We start from the raw sequence: 22,965 nt of genomic DNA, 5'->3' as shown, positions 1-22,965 counted from the left end.
CTAGAGGGTTTAAGAAGGGAAAACGAGAATAAGATCTTTTTGTGGATCAAATAAGGTGATGGAGGAAACCTGATGCGGAGCAGCGCGTGACCGAGGATGGGTCGGCAGGGTTTAGTCACGCTGGGTCACGAAGGCACACCCAGCAAAGGGCAGACGCTAGGAAATAATAACAATTTCCCTGAATGCTTCAAAAGCCCCAGCCCCAAGGCCACAAGGGGACACATTTACCTCTTGCATATTTAGCACAGTCCTGATGTGGAACACTGATAAGGAATGATAATTGTTCTGGCTCTGGTAGGGTCCAAACTAATTTACTTAAAAGCACCTTGGTGAGGTGAACATAATTAATCTTTTCTGTTCTCAAAATAAAGGGTTGTTTTCCTTCTAAGAGATGTCCTGTGTTCTCAAAAAGGATGACAAAACAAATTAATCATTTTCCATTACGGCACACTTAGCACTTTGGATGTCGAAAGAGCATGTGAACAGTTAATCCCCTTATATGGATGAGTTTCTGTTGACAGGCAGATCAGATCTAAATAGAAATCCAGCATGGTATTTTATTTTTTATCATTGTGGCTTGAGACCTTATTCAAAAATAAAGGGGATCAACTCTGCCTCCACTGAAACTTCGTTTTCATAATTAATCCTTTTTTGAACACTCAGAAACACTCTTTTGGCTCTTGTACAAAGCATTCTCCTGTTCAACTTCTGCCAAGGCAGACAGAAGCACAGACTATCTAGAATATTTTAAAATCATCAAAAATTCAAATGAACTATCTCCTAAGGAATCCCAACTGCCAGGCCATACTTAGTTCAAAGTACCAACAATTTGAAGTTGTAGGAATGCATTTTAGCAGGATACCTCAGTTAAACCACTAACAGTAAAGATGAACTCTATGTGTATACAGATATAGGAGATGCACTGTTAAGGAATGTCCAGAATGATTGAACAAAGGGCAAGAGAAGATAGGTGAAGTGTATGTGAACAAAAGTGTGTAATTTTAAGTAGAGTCAGTCAGGTTCTGAATTTTCATGCCATTGGCTGAGAAAGCTGAACCATGAAAGCTAGCAGGCATAATAAAGCTGACAATATTATTTGTTGAGCAAATTCCCCTGACAATTGCCACAATCAATTGTTTTCCTGAAATTTCAATTACTAGAAAGGTTTTTTTTTTCCCCCTTTTTTCCCAAATGAAAGCTATTCATTCAACTGGACAACAATGGAGCTTTGTGGCATGGTGGTTAGCATGAAAAGGAGTTGGTCTTGCCAAAACAATTTGAAATTTTGAACTTAGACACCCTCCTCCCACTTTATTTTAACACACTCAACTAAAATGAACAAGTTCTGCAGCTTTTACTAGACACACTAAAAAAAAAAACAACAAAAGTAGATCAAACCACATTTAAAGTATGTCATGAAAGCATGTAATATTCTGGGAATTAGGTGGATTTCACAGCATTTAATATACATAAACTGGATAGGACATTTGGTCTTTATTTTTATTCAACAAGTAATTAATTACTGAGCTCCTACTATGTGCAAATCAGACTGTGCCACCACTACAGCAGACTTCATTCATAAAGTTGACCAGATTTAGCTCAAACATACCTTTGGATTCCTAAGAGAAAATAAATTATGTGGGCAACAGAGAAATATATGGATAGTCTTGCACTTATATTTCTAAAACACAGTACTTCTTAAAAATGTGACAGTTCTTAATAACTTTTATCTTTGATATGGCTATCTTTACTACAATACTGTACTTTTTTCATTTTTTAGACTTATTGGCAACAATTAGAAGCCAATCCAATGGAAATTTTGATTTCTGTATCATTTTAATGTTCCAATCATTATTGTATATATCTGTTTTTCAAAATTTGTTTATTCGTGAAACACATGAGGTACACAAGCAAAATAAGAGATCAAAGCGTTCTACTACATTCTTTAGCAAAATGGATTGGTTCAGTTTCTTGTAAAATACTACATGAAGTCCTTCCTGTTAAATAACTAAATGACAGTAACCTGTTTGGTTTTTAACCTAAGAAATATATTGCTCATTCGCTGATTACTGAGATTAAAAAAAACCCTGTAGCGTATTATCAGCAGACTTCCAATCTCACTTATTGCTAATTCAATCAAATTTGACATCATCATCAGTATCTAGAGTGCTACTGTCTATCTCTTTATATTCAATCTTCCTCTGCATATAACTGTGAAATATCTTACCCTATTGGTTCCTTTCTCTTTGTGACTATGGAAGAAGATGAAAAGTTCTGATTCTGTGTTCAACAAAATAATAATGTAGAAATTTCTTACTCCTTTTCTTTTATTGAGGTAGCACTGGTTTATAGTACTGCATATGATTTAGGGGAGTAGGTTTACACCTCCCACCCAACCAAGCACCCATAGTCAGAGACCAGTGTGCCTCCTCACACCTTTGTTCCCAACTATACCTCTCCGCCTCCATTAGAAACCTCAATTCTGCATTTCTAGGGTTTAAAAAATTTCTTCTTTAAAGTTGATACATTTTTTTTAATTTAAAGATTTATTTATTTATTTATACAAGCACTGGGTACAGTCAGAAGCGCAGCAGGGTGAGAGAATTCACCAGAGCCAGAGCAGGGAGCAGAACAGGCAGACTGACAAAGAAATACACTGCGGAGGGGAGCAGCGGGCGGCAGGAGAGGTCTGCGCGCCATGTGGGACCCTCACCCAGCGGCTGGGGATCGAATCGGCGCTGCAGAGACTGCGGGCAGCTTCGCAACCCAGAACTCAACTGCTACGCCACGAGGCAGGCCCTCTTTTCAAGAATCTTTATACTCCAAACAGACTTGGAAAACAGATAGTATCTTCCTTTTGGGCAAAGATCAGGTAAAATTTCTTGTAGTTCCCTTTATAAGATGAGCTTTTTTTTTTTTTTTCCAAATTCAGGGTTCCTCACTTGTAATGAAGTCACTGTAATGCAACATCCACCTGGACCCATCTTCACATTGTCCATATGGGACCTGGGTGGCAAAGGAATCCAAAGCAAACATGACATAGGGGCCTGGCTGTGAATTAAATGTGAACTAAAGTCCTTTGCCACATGTCTTCCCACCCATGAGTGTGGCAGTCTAACCTGACAGCTTGCGAGCAGTGTAAGATGTCAAACTTTTCAGGGCCTCCCCTGGTGGCGCAGCGGTTGAGCGCTGGGCTGCGAAGTTGCCCGCAGCCTCTGCAGCGCCAGTTTGATCCCCGGCCACCGGCAAGGGTCCCACATGGTGCGCAGACCTCTCCTGCCGCCCGCTGCTCCCCTCAGCAGTGTATTTCGTCAGTCTGCCTGCTTTGTTCCCCGCTCTGGCTCTGGCGAATTCTCTCACCCTCCTGTGCTTCTGACTGTACCTAGTAAGTGCTTGTATAAATAAATAAATAAATCTTAAAAAAAAATTGTCATACTCTTCAGTTCTTAATATAATTGGGACAACAAAATAAGAAAACTGAAATATTATGTACCAGTGGTGATTTAGTTGACTTATTGCAAGATCCTTCCATGTGATTACATTATTCCTCCATTTTCATAATATTTGTCTTTTCTCGCATAGTTGGGAACAGTTAATGAATAATAATAAACATTTTAGGATGATGAAATAAGAAAGTATGTCAAGGCAATAAGATCATCAAGATCCATTATGTATCTCAGATTTATAACAGGGTCCAATAGACTCATATTTGTAAAATAGAATCAGCTCTTTTTCAAAGATTTATTTATTTATGTGTAGGCCAGGGGTGCAGGGAGGGGAGGAGGTGGGGGACATGAGAGGATTCACCAGAGATGGAGTGGGGTGCAGAACAGGCAGACCCACTGAAATATACCTTTAAGGGGAGCAGTGGTGAGACAGGAGAGATCTGCTGCACCGTATGTGGGTTAGTTCCCTGGCTGGGGATCAAACTCAGTCCATTGCGATGATAGCTCTGAGACTTAAGCCCTAGGCCACCAGAGACGCCCTTGAACCAGCTTTTTTTTTTTTTTTTTACATTTTAAAATAAGGAAAATTTCTCTTTGTTTGTTGGAAGATGTTCAAAAAGATAAAACTTTAAAGTCAACAATCACCAGAAGATTAAAAAAAGCCAAGAGTAGGCCAATGAACCCTGATGGTACACTGAGGATTAAACCACTGCTGGAAGGCTTTCTACCTTTTATCAACTTCTCAGAATCCTTTTCATCCTTTTAATGCTAGATTTCTCCCCCATGTGAGCCTTCCCAAACCACTTCTGTGGGGTCTGTAATAGCTCTGATAGCTCTGTAATACCTCTGAAGAGGTACAGCAGGTTGAGTGCAGTGCTGTGAAGCTGTCCGCAGCCTCTACAGTGCAGTTTTGATTCCCAGCTGGCCAGAGAGTACCCACATGGCGTGGAAGACCTCTCATGTCTTGCCTGCTACTTCCCTCAGCAGTGTTTTCGGTCCTTCTCCCTGTTCTGCTACCCACTCTGTCTCTGGTGAATCCTCTCACCCACCCATGCCTCTGGCCTGTACCCCAGCTCTTGTATAAATAAATAAATCTTTTTAAAAAAAAAGCTCTGATAGGACTTCATGAAATACATTTCCTACACTTCCTTGCCATCCTTTATCCTTCCTTGCCAATGAAGTAGTTGGTTGTCAAATGGAGAAATGAGGAAAGGATGATGTTATAGAGAGGATTAACACAAAAGCAGAGAGAAGAGAAATGAGAAATATAGGACAGAGGAAACAGATCATTTACATAATCTTAGTCAATGTGCCAAAATCAAGTTGACTGAATAGCCAATTTGCCCAATATACTGAGAAACAAAGCTATTTATTTGTTTATTAACTTCATATATTTTCCAAAGATATTGTTTTTATAAATTGACAATGTTAAAATCAGAGAACTAGTCTTTTGGTGAACTAATGGCTGAGCAAATTTATCCTCAAAATTATGCCTGATAAGCTTAAATTTTAGTAAGATGCTAAAATTATACAACTTAGATTCCTGGAAAATTGAAAACAATAACATCTGAAATAGAATCTTACAACTGCTGTTCTGGTACATTAGAAAGAAGAAATGCTGAGGACAAAACACATGGTCATTTCTGTATAAAATACATGAAACAAAATCAGTGGAAATGAATAGAACTAAATCTAATAGAAAGCAGAGCAACACCGGACTCTGGGGTAGACTGTGGGGAAAGGCATATTGTTAAAAGCCCCAGGAAGAAGATTCAAATCAGGGACTCTCAGCTATAACTGCATACTAGAATCATCTGGGGTGCTTAGAAAATACTGGCTCCTATACCAGGTCAACTGAATCTGAGAGTAGGAGTATGTTGAAATAATATTAGGATTATTAAATTAGAACCATAAACCTAACTTATCAGGGCCTAAATTTTGAAGTAACTGAACTGAATTTTAGTGATACAATTAATATAACATAGAGTGCTAAGACTCATAACCTGTGTGTCAAAGCTAGGATTAGAATACAAATGTCCTGATTAGCAAGTCCAAATTTCCAGTCCACACACTTGTCATTGGTGAGGGTAATGCCCATACATGGGAGGAATATTTTTACAAATTAAAGAACTTTCTCACCGTTATCTGAACTTTTCAACAAAAAACGAAAAAGAACAAAGAAATATGTGTGACAAGCAGGACATCGATTAAGCCAATTTCATAGATAATAGGAATTAGATAGAGAGGGTTAAGTCAATTGGCTTGCTAGGGCTCATGACAGTTATTCTAACTCCTAGCTCCCAGTCCACCAAATACCAATCATTTTCTAAGAAATTTTAAGTACTTGGATTTCACCTTCCCCTCTCACTCAGTTCCTACACATCTGAGAGCACACTTTTCTTCAGTGAAAAACTAATGTCTAATTAGGTGATTTGAGGTATTACAGAGCAAAATGAGTTCTGAGTTAGGAATGATACGTAAAATAGGAAGTACTAAGAATAAATCACAGAATCTAAATATTTTAAGTCAGTGAATCTATATTAATGCCTGATGATGACGAAACAAACAAGCCAAGAATGTGCCCCATTGGTGTCTGCCGTGGATAAAGGTGGAGTGAGATGCCTGTAAACACACTGAAGAAGCTCCAGAAAATCATTTAAGGGACACCAGCTATTCAAAAAATTAAGAATAGAGAGCATAAAGAGACTAACGAGGGAAGGAGTATTTTGATGGTTTGGCCTTTTACTGTTTGATGTTCAAATATAATGTAACCGGGGGCAATGATAGGTTGAAATTGTTCACTAATGTCAAATAATTAACATAAGACCACTTTGGATATTTATATTAATAGTGCTAATAGTATCAATTTATACTCGCCCCAGTCTTTCATCTGACATCAAAGTTTATTAAAAGCCCCAACAAACTTTATAAAAACGTAAGTAAGTGGAATCAGAGCTGGTATACAGATGCACAAAATAAAAAAAAAATCAACTCAGTCATTTCATGTCACTGAACAAGCTCAAGACAGAACCAGTAATGCAACCTAGGGGCACACCAACTCTTCCCAACATTCAAAAGGAAGAAAATGAGCTCAAAGTTGTTTTGCGAAACTCCTTTTACCAGTAAGTTGAGGTCATATTCTGACAGTTCTAAATATGATCTAAGAACACTATTGTCCTACTTATGAATCTTCTTCCTGCCCTGCTTATATTACCTTGGGAGCTGGTTGTCAATGTACTTCCTCTTCATTTTTTATGATAAACCAGACACATAAGGGCTTAAAGATGTACAGGGTTCTTTACTTGTGCCTTCATTACTTCGAGTAGTCACAAAGGGTGTATATGGAATGGAAAAAACACTGTCTGTCGTCAGGACACTTGAATTTCAGCCCTAGTGTTGACACACATGGCGATTCAAAAAGCCCTCCTGCTTCCCGACTAGGGTAATGGGTTTTAACAAAGATCTTTAAGACATTATCTAAAATGGGAGCACCAAGACAGCAGGGACCTAATCTACTGTAGGGTGCTGTTGAGACATGGTAGGGACTACACATTTGGTAGGTAGTGGTAAATGTTATAATGAGGGCAAATCATTTAAGGTACTTATCGGCAGGGTGGAAATGTTGTGAAGACCAGATTTTCAATACTTCCTAGATTAGCATCTACTATTTAAAAGAGTGGATCTTTTAAATATCACCAAGTCCAGCCCAAACATTTTTTAAAAAATCAGAAAACTGAAATGCAGAGAGGTTAAACATGTCCAGGGTCATGTACTTGGCAGTGGTGGAGATGTAACCAGAACCTAGGTTGTCTGATTCTTAATTCAATATTACCTTTACTATATCACTTTCCATCATGTTAAACTAGGCACATGATGATTTTCATCTGAAACTTACAAGCAATTGGTTTAAATTAGCTACGCAAAATGAAAATTCTGCAAATAAGCATTTTATTTAAAGGCTACTTCAAAAATGTGTATTAAAAAAACACTATTCCCACCTATATCATAGATATAACCAATGTTTTGTTTTAGAGTTAAGCTATAAAGTTCTTTTAAAAAAATTAATATACCATTATTCTGAGACTACCCAGATATGCTCTTTTAAAGGGAAGAGAGAGCATGTCTTATGTGTATTATATTTTTCAGAAAGATACCTCATTGCATTTTGCAACACACAGTCATCTTATCTTCACAATACAAAGAAGAGCTTTGACTGTAAGACACATTATCAGGCAAGGCAGTTACACAAGACCACCTGACTACTTATCAGTAGCAAATATAAAGCTGTTGGTCTGACCTCCAAACACTGAACACTTCAACAACACTCAATTCACCTGCTGGGGAAGCTGCATTTTTATACACTATCTCAATGACCCTTTTCCTATGCCTCTGGGTTTATGAAAAATTTGACAGGCTCATTTTTGTAGGCTAAAGGAAGTCTTTTTTTAAATCGGTCATCACCTTTTGCCACAAGGTTACAACTCTGCACAAACAGTTCACTTGTTCAGGCAGCACTTCCTTCATTTGACCATAAGCATAGTCATGTTTTAGACATTTAACCCTTGAGAATGACCCCATTACTGGAAAACATACATATTTTAATACCAACAAGAATACAGGCTCTGTATTTTGGGACAAGATGGCGAAAGGAGAATGTCTAGATTGTTTTAACCAAGATCCCTCATGAGAGATTCATGAGGATATTTCCGTTTGCCCTCGATGCGAATATACAGAAGGTAGACTAACATTAGAGCAGTGGGAAACTTGGCAGAACGGGCTAGGACAGGGTTTGTGCAAAACCTTTTTCCGGTTTCAGTTTGAATGGGTTCCCAGGAAGTGTCAAGTTTGAACAAATCCAAAATTTTACAATGTAGCTCAGCCAAAACTGCTGAGATTCACCTGATTCTGGGTCAAAACCGTACAGAGCACACTGCGTTTTATTTGGTGTAAAGCCAATTTGACGGAACCTTTCAGGCAACTTCAATGAGAGCCTCATAGTCTTGGCAAAACCAAAAATGAAGCTGGTTTGATTTTTGGTTTTGAAACAACAACTTCTGGTTTTCTAAAGAGATAAAGACAAGTTTTGCTGAGTTTCAAGATTCTTACAAATACTTAGAAGAGGCATTGCAAATAATTAACAGTTATTTGGGCTAGATTTACATACTCAAGTCACTTATTTCCTGAGCTTAACCGGGACACTTCAGAAGTACATTAACTCTACTGAGTCCATATACTCCTAAGTGTCTTAGAGCAGAATTCCATGTCTTAAGAATAAGGACCTTCTTCGACAACATATGTACCTGTGGAATGGGTTGCACACCCAGTAGAATGAAGCACAACTAATTCTAGATGCAGGATGGGATGGAAAATGAGTGACACTGTTGTAACAGAGGTGCTATTTGAACAACTGTCGACTCAAGACTATTGACAGGTAGGTGAAGAGTGGATAACACCACGTAAGCATCAATTTCTGTAGAGACATTTGGTGTATGCCTGCACCCTTGAACACCAAGATCTTGAAGTTCAACCATGTGCACAGGTCAAATCTGTAACTACTAGTGTTAGCTGAATGAGTTTAGAGAGGTGTTAAGCCTCTAGCAGTTTTCTAAGAGTTTTCCAGTGTTTTATATTTTCCTAACTGTATGTTTTCCTCTAAAGAGTTAGTTAGGATTTCTCTTGTAAGATATATTATTTCTGTAAGTATATACTGAAAATAAGAGATTAGGTTGTTTTAAGTAATTTTGATTTGAGAAGCTGAGTAATCACTGACAATTGCAACTACACAATTATGCATTTGTTCTATATCAGTGATTTTCTAAACTGATCAGAGACTCCCTAAATAATTTTTTGAATTATGTATTCCCCTTGTTCCTCCCTCTCCCCCACATATTTTTAAGTTGTCTGAATGTTTTCATCATGAGTTTAGGTAGTTGCAAAGAATGAAATTTATGGAATATTGTAGATATTGATATTTTCAAATAAAATTCATATTATTTATAAACATATCCAGTGAACTTTAAATACACCAGCAATTTGTTACCACATTTTGTCCACTTAGAAAATAAATAGGATTCTCTTCAAAAGACAGAAATCTTATATTGTTCCGTTTTCTTTGTCTTTAATTACCTTTCCTTTCACAGATCTTTATCCTAATATAAAATATATCTATACTTGTAAGTCATTTTATTTTATAATATTTCATCCTCTTCGATAGGAAAAATGTATATATGTACATACATACAATACACGCACACACTTAAAAAACAGATTTTGAAAACTCCCTGAGACCACAGTGCTCCATTATACATTTTTGTGTTTTTATTATTAAAACTAACATTAGGTAATAAACAATTTGGAGAAAAATTATTAAATGTGAAATATAAAAAACCCCAAAGCTTCCAAAAGTATCTATCTTTATGGGTTGACTATAGCTTCCTTTTCTTTAGCACTCAATTAGCACATGCACTCATAGGTAAGTGCTAATTTTCATTTGAATAAAGGTTTCATTTCTATTGCTATTTTTTTGTTTCTATAGATTTTATCACTGAAAAATGTAGTTCATGTAAGAAAGTACATGAGGATGAAAGCACTTCTGTTACAACAATGTCACTCAATTTCTTGAATGCCTTCTTAGTTTTATGGCACGTATTACATAGTGACCAGTTATCAAAAAATAATTGTAACGATCTATCAGCTCAATTTTGCTGAAAGCAAAGAATTACAAACCACTTGACTTGGGAAAGCATTGTCATGTAGTTACTCACATCATTTACTTTCTGTTTTGGGAAGGTATACTAAAAAGCTTTATTGACCAATAGCTGTGAAAGGACTACAACTGTTCCTTCAGTTAGAGGTCTTTCATTGACCATAATATGTGCAAAAAAGATTGAGAAAAATAAAAATCTTGTTAATTTAATAAAATACTATCAGTATATTTTTGATACATTTATTTTATCTTAGCATTAAGTATATCTGCATCAAAACCATAGAGCTGCAGATTAGCAAAGCTAGTCATCATCAAATCAATCAATCAAATTAAACTTACTTTCTGGCAGGAAAAAAAAAAGTTTGACTTCATTGTTCAAGTCTATGGAATGCGTCAATGCACCCCCAAGACAAATGTCTCACTTTTGAATTATAATTCCAAGACAGATAAACAGATAAGGGAGGCATGGAGCAAGGCCAGAGTTTGTGACTGGATGAAATGTCACAGGACTGTTTTCGATTATTTCTTTCCAAACCTCCTTAGTTTTGTTTTCTGTAGTTATTTATTCTCTGATTATAACAGGGAAGTGGAAGAAGTGATGAAATTGAGTAAAACTGTCTTTTTCCCCCTCAACAACAATAAAAAATGTCAGTTTCAGCATTACCCAAGACCAGCACCCCATATATCTAATGCAACTCTTTGTTCTAATAAATAAATACATATACGACTAAGAAGGGCAAAAGCTCCGCCTAGGACTATATTAAAATAAGACATGAAGGCACTAACATCTTAAATTATGCCTCTGCTTGGCACCCAGAGGAACCTGGGGGAATTGGTCATCACAGGCGCCTAAATGAGAGAGACCTTTCTTTTTGGGAAGTGGGTGGAGGAGGTCCATTATGAAAGGTAAGATGCCTCTCCATCCTCTTAAAACTATTTGTGCCTGAATACGCCTAGGCATATTTTTGCATATTCCTGGGGGGATACTACTCCAGTGTGAAGACTAGACTCTAACTCCCCAGCTATCTTTGAACATACTGTGAGGGACAGCATTAATCACTTTGTAGTAAAATTTTTAAAAGTTCTAACATGTTTCAATTTCCTCTACCGTGTTTATTGGTGAACTATGTCATAGATAAAAAAGAGTGTATAAAATATATGCAGAGTTTAAAGAAAATGACAAGTCTCTGTGGTCTGAATGAACATTTCCCTGGTTACTACTGAAGCTGACTATATTCTCACATGCTGTTTCTTCTTCCAATGAAATGTTTGGTTATCTACTCTTTTTCTTTTCTTTTTGAAATATGGAAGTTTGTCTTTTTTTCTAATTGCTTTGCTGGCAATAAGATTTGGATCCAAACTGATTTGGATACAAATTGCTAGTCAGTTACATCTTTTGCTACAAATACCAAACGTGACTTTTCTTTTTACTCTTTTGATTTATAGAAGTTCTTTATTTTAATGAGGTCAAATCAACCATTTCCCATATGATCTATGTTTTCAGTACCCTCTTTCTTAGCCCCCCCACAGAAATCCTCCTGTGTGGTGAGGTCATAAAGATACTTAACTATACTTTGCCATTCACCTTTAGGTTTTCAGGCGCTCTTGCATCTGTAGCTAGCGTGGCAGGCACTGAGTTTCATAAGTTTCTGCTTCTAGAGTTTCTATTTGATTATATTCACCTGTTCTTACATCTCTGTTCCAAGACTTCATTATCTGCATTTCTAAAGCTTTAATAAGGTGTTACACATGATAGCAAAACACTTCCCTCCTGTCCCTCCCCTGCCACCTTGTTCTTCAGAAGTATCTTAGCTATTCCAGAGACTTTTCTCTATAAAGAACTGGCAATTTTTATTAGTTTTTCTGATGTATTTTGTGTTTTTGAAACTTTTCTATACTATACTTTTAGTGAACAATTTCTCAGTGGTTGTTGCTAGAGTTAGAAGCAAAATTGACTATATTAAGCTGGCTTATCAAACAAATGTACTCAAGTCTATTTTTCATAATTAAACTATGAATTCTTAGACTTCTTATCTAGACATTATTTGCAAGTAATGCCAGTTTTATTGCTTAGTCTACTGCTAAGACTCCTGCTCAGGTTGTCAGAAGTAGTAGAATAGGGCATCTTTTGCTTGTTTCTGGTTTTAAAAAAAGAACTTTCATAACAGGAAGGTCACATTTGTCATAGTTTTCACAGGACATTTATCAAATTAAGAAAATTCTATGCTTAGTTGGCTAAAATATTTATTATGACAGTGATATTAAGAGAATAAATCCTTTCAATTCACCTATTGATGTGTCCTTATACAATTTATTTCACCTTTACAAGTCACTATGGTAAATTATATTGATTGATTGATTTTTCTACTATTAAATTAACTCTGAATTCCTGGAATAAATTTAAATTGTTCGTGAGGAATTATCTTTTTTATACATTGTTTGATTTATTTTGCTAGTGTTTGTTTATAATACTTTTGCATCTATGCTCATGAGTAAGAAGTATCTTAATTTCCCTTATTTATACTTTCCATGTCTGGGTTTGGTTCAAAAATTATACAAAGTGATGAAATGGGCAAGTTTCCTCTTTTAGTAATTTCTGGAAGGTTCTTTGTAAACTGAAATGATCTGTTCTTAGAATATTTGGTAGCACCTATTTATAAAATCATTTGGATTTGGTGGCCCTTTCTGAGGAAAATTTTAATTGATTAAAAATTGTTGATTAAACTTACATTTAGTTATGGTATTATTCATGTTATTTCTTCTGAGTTCTGGCAAATTATCTTTCTAGGAATTTAGCTATTTCTCTTAATTTCCAAATGTATAATTGCAAAATTATTCACAATATTTCATATGTGCTTAAATTTTCCAACATAAGTTATGGCCTTTTTTTTCATTCATAATATTGTTGATTTTCACCTTTTATATCATCATAGTTATGCTGGACATTGGTCTTTTTTAATTTTCTTTTTAAACAACCAAATTCATTGGTCCTGTCGATTGTATATTTGTTTTCTATTTTATTAATTTCTACACTTTTCTCTTTTCCTTTTTTCTCTTCTTAAAGGTTTATGATGCTATACTTTAAATTTCTTATTTTAGTTAATAAGCTCATTAATTTTTATCTCTTTTCTAATATAAGCATTTAAAGCTTTATGTTTCCCCATAAATACTACTCTTGGTGTCTCACACACATTTTAACATATTTTCTTATATTCAGTTCTACATATTTTATAATTTCTACTACAATTTATTGTTAAACCTGTGAGTTGTTTAGAAGTTGACTTTGAAAATTCTGGAACTCTATGGTTTATTTGGTTCCCATTTTGAATCTTTGAGCTAGTAATGATGACCATGTCACTAAATTCTGGCCCAGGAAATGAATAAAAATGATACGTGCAACTTCCAGTTTCCAAAACTAAAGAGAAGTGGTATGCTCTCCCTTTCTTTCTTTTGACTACTTGCAATGTAATATAAGGGCTGAAGATGGAAAAGACCCCTTCTGCAACATATTAAGGATGGTGGAGCACAAGACAAGCCTGGGTCTGACACCATACTTGCCATAGACAGCATACATTTGGAGTGTACACAATAGAGAACTTAATTTCTATTGTACTTAACCCATGATTATTTTTGGGTTTCTCTGTTAATGAGTTCACACCTACCTATAATACAAAGATATGAGAATTCAAATGACGGTAATAATGGAAATGAAAATAGACACATTTGAGAGATGATATGTAAAATGAATTCATATCTCCAAGTTGAATGGCCTTACATTCCCTTCAAATCTCTAAAATGACTTATTGTATTTTCTGTGTCTCTTTTCTCTTGACATCCCACTTATTAAATTCAGTAGTTCTCTTCTCTAAACATGGCATTCACCTTAGCCCTGCTTTTTGTACCCTGTCCCCTAATTTTCCAAGCATATTCCTAAAGCTGGAGTGCCTTTCCTTGTTCCTACTTGTAAGCTTTTATCTTTTCTGTCTATCCCGCCATAACTATTATATTTATATTCCTGTATAGTACATTCATTGTGCCCAATAACTGATTAAATTTATTAATGACTCCCTAGCAGCTAAATTGCTTTGGTCCCACCTTTTGCCCCCCAAACTTGCAATGCACATGGGAGAATGTGTGGTGATCTCAGCCCTCTTCCCAAAAGAGCAGCCAGAATCCTGCCCAACAGAATGTTTTAGGAACCAGGAAGGACCAACTTCAACTGGCACTCAGGAAGAAATCCAGTGTAGCCCTGATATAAAAGACCAAGTTTAACCCCGTAGTTTGTATTTTAAAACTCAAAAATAAAGCACTTCCTATTGCTCCCTCAAAGTGTCATTGTCTCTGAACCTAAAAGAATAAAAAAGTGTGAAAGACTTTGAAATGGAACCAAAATTCACTGAGTGTCTTCAATGAGAACTAGCTCTGACTCTATGGGATCTCTGCCCCTGTCATTGCCCAGGAGCTGTTAATCACTCTGTGAGTTGTAGATAACTGACAGCAATGTGAATGATTTTAGCTCATGGACAAGCAGATTCAATTCCAATTGATTTTCTTATTTCACTATGGAAGGAGTTAGTTTTTCATCTATTTTAAATCAATTTCAGTACTCTTCAGCACCCATATATATGTGGTTCTTGGAATGATCTTTAAGTCAGTGGTAACATCTTGCTCATCTTATTAACATTTTATTAATTAGTGAGTTTGATAAATTCATTTCTCATGAATTCACTTTATATTTGTATGAGGGCCATGATTTCATGATTTTACCTTTACAAAAATATATCCATTTAACAAACCTTTGCCAGACTTCATTTGAACTTTAACTACAACCCCAATATGAAATGTCTTCTCTGCTCTTTCTCCAGGTCTGCTCACCTCCACCATACCATCATGCCCTCAGACTACAAATCCCAACACTTCCCCTGGTGAACCTAAACCACAGTGATGTCAATTTATTTTACAATTATTTTTTCTTCATAATAGCTTCTATAAAATGAATAAGGTTTCATTCACGTGCTGTAGAGTGTCTTTTATCTTAAATCATTATTTATATGTAAATTCTCCTTTTAAAATTCCTTGAAGGAAATAATCACAATTTATTTATTTTTGTGTCCTCTTCAGTGTCAACACAGGCTTCTATTATACTCAATAAATATCCACTGCTGAGTCCCAGCAATGGCCCAAGAACTGGGGCTCTCTGTCAAGATTTTTATCAGGGACTCACTTGGCTTTATGTGAGGAATCACGCTGCTATATGTTTTGGCTAAACACGGTTCCTTTCTAGGAAAACTTTCACTAAACTTTAATGAAGATCATTAGAGTGTCAGTGAAATACCAAATAAGGTATAATACTAATTAAAAAGGCTGAGAAACAAAGGATAAATTGATGTACTTCTAGGGAACCTTTTCCTTCAACTACTTGACTGCTACTGTGTATACCAATATTCTTAAGAACAGTCTTACTGTGAAGGTCATATATCTTCAGTTCTACATTCATACTTTCATTCTCTAAATGTTTATTTATTGTCCACTAGAAATCAAGAATTTTGATAGGCCCTGGGGATACAGTTGCAAATAAAATATAATTTCTAACCCCAAAGCCCTACCTGATCTAAAGGAAGATAAGGAAAAGTTGAGGGAAAGAAGAAAAATTGAACAGACGATTGTGACCTAAGGATATAGACAACTGGTGACTTAGTCAATCAAGTTTCTCATTAGGATGAAATAACCATCTTATTTTCAGGTATTATAACTATTAAACCTTTAAAATCAATTTACGGTAAAGGCTCCTAGAGGAACAATTAAATTTCAAGTATTTGCAGATTCGCATTACCACAATATGCACCCTGTATTCAATGCAAAACCAAATGCAGACCACCAACACTTTTCTATGGTTTAAGTGGTGAGTTGTGAGAGAATAATAAATGATCTTGAGATTACTTTCAGCACACTTGATTTTATGAACTATAAAATACTTTACTAGTTGAATAGTCTACCAAATGTATTTAATCTGCTCCTTATAATGCCATATGAAGTCAAAGGACTTCATAATATTTGAGCATTAACATTATTACTAAGCATTTCCATTTTTATGGTTTTACTTATTATAATTATTTCAAATTAAAACCATCTTGAGGAAACTGCCTCTGTAAAAATCCTAGTCCATTTAATCAACTTTATTTTTCTCATGATGACTTTTTATTTTTACCTTTATTCCTAGAGGAACCTCAAGAATAAGGCATTTAAGATTCTACTTCATAGTACTTTGGTAGTAAAGAGATTATATAAATTAAAAAAAAAATGCCCTAACAAATACTAACAAAAGTTATAGGCTTTACTGTTTATATAAATTTCAGTTTTTGAGAGGCTTACTGGTATAAATTAAAATTATTAAATAAGAAATAATAAGCAATTACATAATTATAGTGATAATCTATAACATTTGTTTGGTACTAATATTTTCACATAAATGTTCTTAATTCTCACAACTTTTGATAAACTAAGTTTACTTATAATCATTTCCACAGATGAAGGAATCAAGAAACAAGTGATATGCTAAATGCTGTATAAGTGGCATTTTGTACACTGAGTCCAAGTCCTCCAAATCAAAAATTCTGTTTTTATTCATACCTTTAAAAAGAACATTAACTCACAAGCCAAATTCTGTTGGCCAGAGATTTCCTACGGGTAGGTAAAATATATGTGGAGGAACACTAAACATTTTATTCACCTACAATGTCATCACACTGAAACTGAGGGCAGTGTACTTTCCAAATGATCCAGTTAAATCTCAGGAATAGATTATTTACCTACTAGGATATGAACACTATCAATCAAAACCACTTCTTCACACAAGACTAAAATATGCTCTATTAGCATCAGTGCATTCCTCACATAAAATATTTTTATGAATCTTGTTTAAAGTTTCCTTACTTTTTTCCTGTTTATTAAAAATATGAGAAAATAAAAACGACTAATTGTTCCAAGCCACTCTTAATATTTTGTGTTTTCCTAAAGTCCTTTTTTAAAAACAAAATATGTAGACTTATATTTGTATCCTATTCCCCATATAATTTTATATCCCCTCGCCCTCATAGAAGGGCATGGCAATATTTGCTTTTTGAAAATATGACTTTTTAAGGCTGAATAATATTTCATCACAAGGTAATACCATAACTTATTCTACCCCTCTTTCAATTTACAAGGTTTTTATTATTAAAACATTCATTATAAGAGTAATAGAACGATGTTTTATAAAACTTGAAAAACAGAACGGAATGAAATAATCACATCCCGTAATTCTTGTCTAACTTGTCACTATTACAAGTTTTGCTTATTCTTCTATTCTTTTTTCACATGCCGAGAATTAAAGATTATCATTGAAAATACACATAATTTTACTCCTTGAATTTACTTCCATTTAATGTATCCTTTTCGTAACCACTGTTACATATTGGGTGGCAATGACACACTTTACCTAACCACTACCTTACTGCTAAACAATAAATTGCCTCCCCGTTTATTTCCATCTAAAAATCATTTTCCAAAAACTACTGAAAGGATAGTCTTTATGTTCCTGCACTTTAAAACATTCATTTCCTAATTCTAGATTCATGTAAATAAGATTTTTGAGAAAAAAAGCTGATCAGCTCTTACTATTATTTGGTTATTGGGAAAAACAAGTTAAAACTATTAATGTTGAATATCTGAACTTCAAAGCATAAATAGCATTTTAATCTCAGTTTCTTATCAACCAGTCCTTTCTGTGACAGGACTGAGCCTCAGCACCCTACCCCCAAGTGTCTATAAGCAGTCTGTCCCCCAGGCCTCGCCTCCCTCCCGACTTGGGACAGATTCCAAATTAAGGCTCTTGACTTGTCTGCTGTGGTCACACCAGTCCCTGCTCTAGCAAGAAGTGACTCAGTGCCTCAAGACCCCCTGTGGCCCCTTTCTCCAGCTGGGGACTCCTAGAGGCCCCCAGGCAGAGACACCTGGCCCCTGTAAGTGAGTTCTAACAACCTCCCCAGGGAGCCAGGGAGCCCTGGGTTCCAGGTTCTTGTCATCTTTCAGAAAACCTGCCCGGGGAGAATGGAGAATGACTAGCATTCCTTCCTGGTGAATCCTGGGGATGACCTACTCCTGTGACCTTGTTCCTCTAGCTTCAGGGCCTCAGGAGAGGACTTGCACAGTGGCACGGACCCCACTTGCCAGAGTCTGCACTGTGCTGTTCTTGCTGACCAGCCTGGCCTGGGCTCCCCCAGGACACTGGCTTGTCAGGACTCCTGGGCTCCAGAGGGGCTACAGTTCCATTAGTTCCTATATCTGTAGCTAGGCCCAGGCCTCTGTTTTCTGCCCGTCTTTGTATGTCAAGTGTCGCTCTCAGCCCCATATATTGGGGAGCCTCATGGATCTGTTGGTATTTCTTCTGCCCCCCCCTAACTAAAGACAGCAATCTGAAGACAGCAGTGAGTGAACACTTAAATATGTACATTATTGCTTTTTCTATGTTCCTTAAATATTAAAGTCTGTGTACACCTACCTTTTAGGTATAGTTAGCTTATTTTCCCCTTTGAATCTAGATGTAGTTTTAGAAATGCTTTCTGGAAATGCTTCCTTGAAGAGTGATCTGAAATCCACATCAGGACACAGCAGTAATTCTGATAAGAGAAAGAAAATGCCCCAACTTACCGTTTCCAATGCATTTACTCGGTCCTGCAAATAAAGCATAATATGTAATTATAAAAACAAATCTATTCAAAAACATTTCAAACTTATTTAATTTTCAATTTTTCCATTTATCCTCTATTAGTAATAATTAAATGCAAAAGAATGAAAACTATTGAAGATGATTTCTATTGTAGAAAAGTAGTTATAAAAGAATCACTAACACCTTTTTTTTTCCATTATCAATCAGTGTTAGAACTACCAGGTTTAATTTAAGAATAAATACCTCAAATTCAGACATAACTACTATTTTCAATACATCTTACCACTTTTGCATTGGTAAAATTATCTATTTGAGTATCTATAAATATTAGATATAGATTTGAATATATGAACCACAAATAGAAAATAGTAGTGATATAAAAAAGGAACTTAACACATATATCAGTTCTCAGGCATATAGGACAAAGGATGACCTTATAGGAAGGTAAAACTCAGACATAAGAATAAGTTCATCAATTAAAATTCATAAGTAATTAAAACAAAGCAGGAAAAATTAGAAAGACCCACTGTGTAGTAGAAGGTTGCACAGAAATATTTTTTTAAAAGTCATTGGTAATATTGCTTTAAAGGTTAGATCATTAAGAAAATGGTTATATTCTTAACTCTTTCTTGAGCCAACAGCTGCACATGTTTTTACCAAATGAAAAAGGCTGAATTTCAGAGAGCGGAAAGCCTAAATTTTCTTTTAAAGGAATGTCTTTTTTTTTTTTTTTTTTAAGGATCAAAGTCAGTTTTCTTTATTTTCTCTCATCTTAAGCAGTTGGAGGAGATGAGTGAAATCTCAACCATCGAAATTTTTGTTTCATGAAATGAATCATTTGTTCTAAGAGGGAAAGGTGGGGAGTGGTGAAGAGAGCCAATCAGCTCAGGTCTCTTGAGGCCCAGCAGGGGCCCACATGGACATTCAGGAGCAGTAAAAACTGGGCCATTCCCTGCAGTCCCCAAATTCACCCAGAATCAGAAACCTTGATTTTGAGGAGTTCTGAAACCCAACCTCCGTTTGGGAAACTGATTTGAACTATTGTACCCTTTAAACATTTAGCTATGTAGGCATGAGTTAAATGAATATATTATGCAAAATCAGCCCAAAGCAGACTGTTTCTAGCAATATAATCTGTTTAATTGCATTTTGTTGACATACTTGAGAGAACCTCACCGTCGCCCCCATAATTTTCATGAAATAACTGCTATTTTGCTGGGGACTTGTGTACTGTCACATTTGAGTGCCTCATAATAAATGCATATAAATGCCTCAGGAGGGCTTTGATCTGTTGTTATCAGGCATCTTATTCACAGTGCTTCTTCAGCAAAGCCATTCAGCAATGCTTTATCATCCTCTGCAGACTGAACAGAACCTCATTAGAGACAGAAACATACAGAGGCTCCCAGAGGCCTTTGGGCAGTGTCATATTTATATGAACCATCTGGGAAGGCCCAAAATGTTTACAACCACTATTTAGTCATACATTTTCCCCATACCAAGTATTTCTGGGCTGCCATAATTTAAGATTACTATCTCTCATGTTCTTAGGATTAAAAAATAGGTAACTTAAACTAATATTAGGGTACTCTACAACCTATGGGAAAAGAGTCAGTATAGGTTTTAGAATGAATATATTATTATAATGAAATAAATTATATTTGCTTTAACTTCTCCCACTCTCAATAGAATTGCAATTGTAGTGTTTGTTGCTATTGTTAAATCTCCAGTTTTCATCTCCACAGATTTATTTTTAAGCTCAAACTGTAGATTCAACACTCTCCTCCCCTCTGCCCTAAACACACACACACACACACACACACACACACACACATACACACTCACATCAAAGTTTGAACTCTGAAGAGAAGTTTATTGTTGGGACCTTGAAAGGGGGCGGGGGGGTTAAGAGGTGGGAGGAGTCCAGAGGGAAACAGTCTCCAAAAGTAATGAAGACATTCTCATTATAAACATGCTATTTCAGGTGGTTTAAATAAATCAGTGGTTTTCATTTTTATAGTCATGAACTTTGAGAATCTGATGAAACTTGGCCTTCTTGTAAGTTATACAACACACACACACCTAATTCTGCATATACTTATAAGGGAAATACAGACTCTCTGAAGCCCACTCATGTCTTCCAAGTCCCTATGCTCCAAATAAAGACCTGAGATAACATATAAGAATATTATACAAATAAGTTATTTCACTAAAGCATATCCATTTTGGTCTCAGGTCAAAATGGCGAGCAAGCTGGCTATTGTAGCACCACGCCTTTGACTGGAGGGTATTCAAAAATGGTACTACAGTGCTGCAGGATTCAATAAACTGGGTTAATGCAAGATGATAACAAAAATGAGGATGATGATGTAAAGTAGCTGTAAAAAGACTTCCTGAGAACTTTTCTAATGCCAGGTGATTCACATCACGAGAGCACTGGACCTGACCATTAAATAGCAGATCTTGTCTAAGGAGCAGTGGACAAAATGGGAAGAGGATAAATTCCACCTTGAATCATATCTGAAAGAATGATAAATGGGCAAAGAAATAGTCGAGTAGTTAAAATTTGTGCCTATGGCTGTTCTCAGAAGTGTCTTAATGAAGTTGGTTAAACCTGAAGTGTACAATTTAGAATATATCTGAGCTGCAAATGTATTACTTTAAATATACATATCTACTGAAAAAACCCTATCTACTTATTTCTCATGTATGAAATATTTCTAGATAAATAACACCAGTAACAAGGAAAATAACAATTGGGAATGAAAGGTTAGACAAAAATCAAAATATTTTGAAGTAAAAAATGTTTGGTTGCTATTGTGATTGGATAGACCTTTTTCCACTACTTCTAAGTTCTATCGAAGGAGGGGAAAGTTTAATAAACACCTAAATGGCAACAATTATTTAATGCTTATTCTTAAAGATCATGCATGAAGTCACTGCATAGTCACTGAGTCACAATAGAGAGTGCCAGCGTTTGAAGTGACTGGAATGCTGCTAGACATCGTGCCTAATTTATTTTGCATTCGACAGATCAAGTAGGGACAGTTATATTTTGGGAGAGACCTACAGCATTTAGTAGGTCCTCCACAGTTAGTCTACTGTATTTCAGCTTTTTATGATGAGATTAATATATATTTCTTTGGTTTGAGCTGTATATGTTTCTTTGGTTTGTGGTCACAATGGGGTGTACATTGGAATTTATTAATGAACCAAACTAAATTCTTGAGCATCATTGAAATGGGCAAATATTTGTAGGCTAAGTTAGGAAATGAGTGCTAAATGCAGTTGGTATCTGAATCCCTGATCATCGTTTATTTCATTCTGCTGAGCCAATGAATGTGCCACATTGATTCACCAATTCCATAGAGACCTGAAAATCAGTTCTCCTGCTTCAGGAGGGATAATTGAGCAGGTCTAGTAACTATCACAATAATGCAGCATTTTCCAAGAATACTCTAAATATAGTTATTAGCATGTGAAAAAAAGCACAATCTGGGCATGAAAATATAATGAAAGTTTCCGTTCCTTCTAAGTCTAATAAACTTTAAGAGTGTAGAAAAATTCTGGAAAGGGCCTCCCTGGTGGCGCAGCGGTTGAGCACTGGGCCGCGAAGCTGCCTGGGAGCCTCTGCAAGTGCTGGTTCAATCTCTGGCCGCCAGGGAGGGTCCCACAAGGCGCGCAGATCTCTCCTGCCATGCCCGCTGCTCCCCTCAGCAGTGTACTTCGTCAGTCTGCCTGTTCTGCTCCCCACTCTGGCTCTGGTGAATTCTCTCACCCTCCCACGCTTCTGACTGTACCCAGTGCTTGAATAAATAAATAAATCTTCAAAAAAAAAATTCTGGAAACTTCCTTGGAATTGGGAAACCAGGGCCATAAACTTTCCACTGCTCTAAAAGCACAAAGCAGATCTTATGTAAGGAAAATCCACTTTGCTTGGCCCAAAGAGAATACTGTATGGGATGTTTGCTGTCAATGTTAACTCCATTTAATCAATATTCATATTTTATATGGTACTTCCTATATAAGGGATATAAAATAGAATGCAAATATGCACTTTCATCCTCTATATATTTATACATGGTAAACTATTTACTGTCAGTCTT

At 36.0% G+C, this 22,965-nt stretch overlaps 1 protein-coding gene across 1 annotated transcript in view; it reads right to left on the bottom strand.

Annotated features, from left to right (window-relative positions):
* CEP128 (centrosomal protein 128) overlaps positions 1-22,965 on the bottom strand; it is a gene marked incomplete at its 3' end in the record, with an annotated part of 367,236 nt that overhangs the window by 32,186 nt on the left and 312,085 nt on the right. Inside the window, exon 19 of the mRNA XM_084240528.1 lies at positions 18,841-18,864. Coding sequence (XP_084096654.1) covers positions 18,841-18,864 — 24 coding nt within the window. The remainder of the gene's footprint in view (positions 1-18,840; positions 18,865-22,965) is intronic.

This window comes from Talpa europaea, assembly GCF_964194135.1.
Source record: "Talpa europaea genome assembly, chromosome: 8".
NCBI classification, from domain to species: Eukaryota; Metazoa; Chordata; class Mammalia; order Eulipotyphla; family Talpidae; genus Talpa; species Talpa europaea.
Note: the sequence above shows the minus strand (reverse complement) of the source record. Positions and strands in the feature narration are given on the sequence as shown.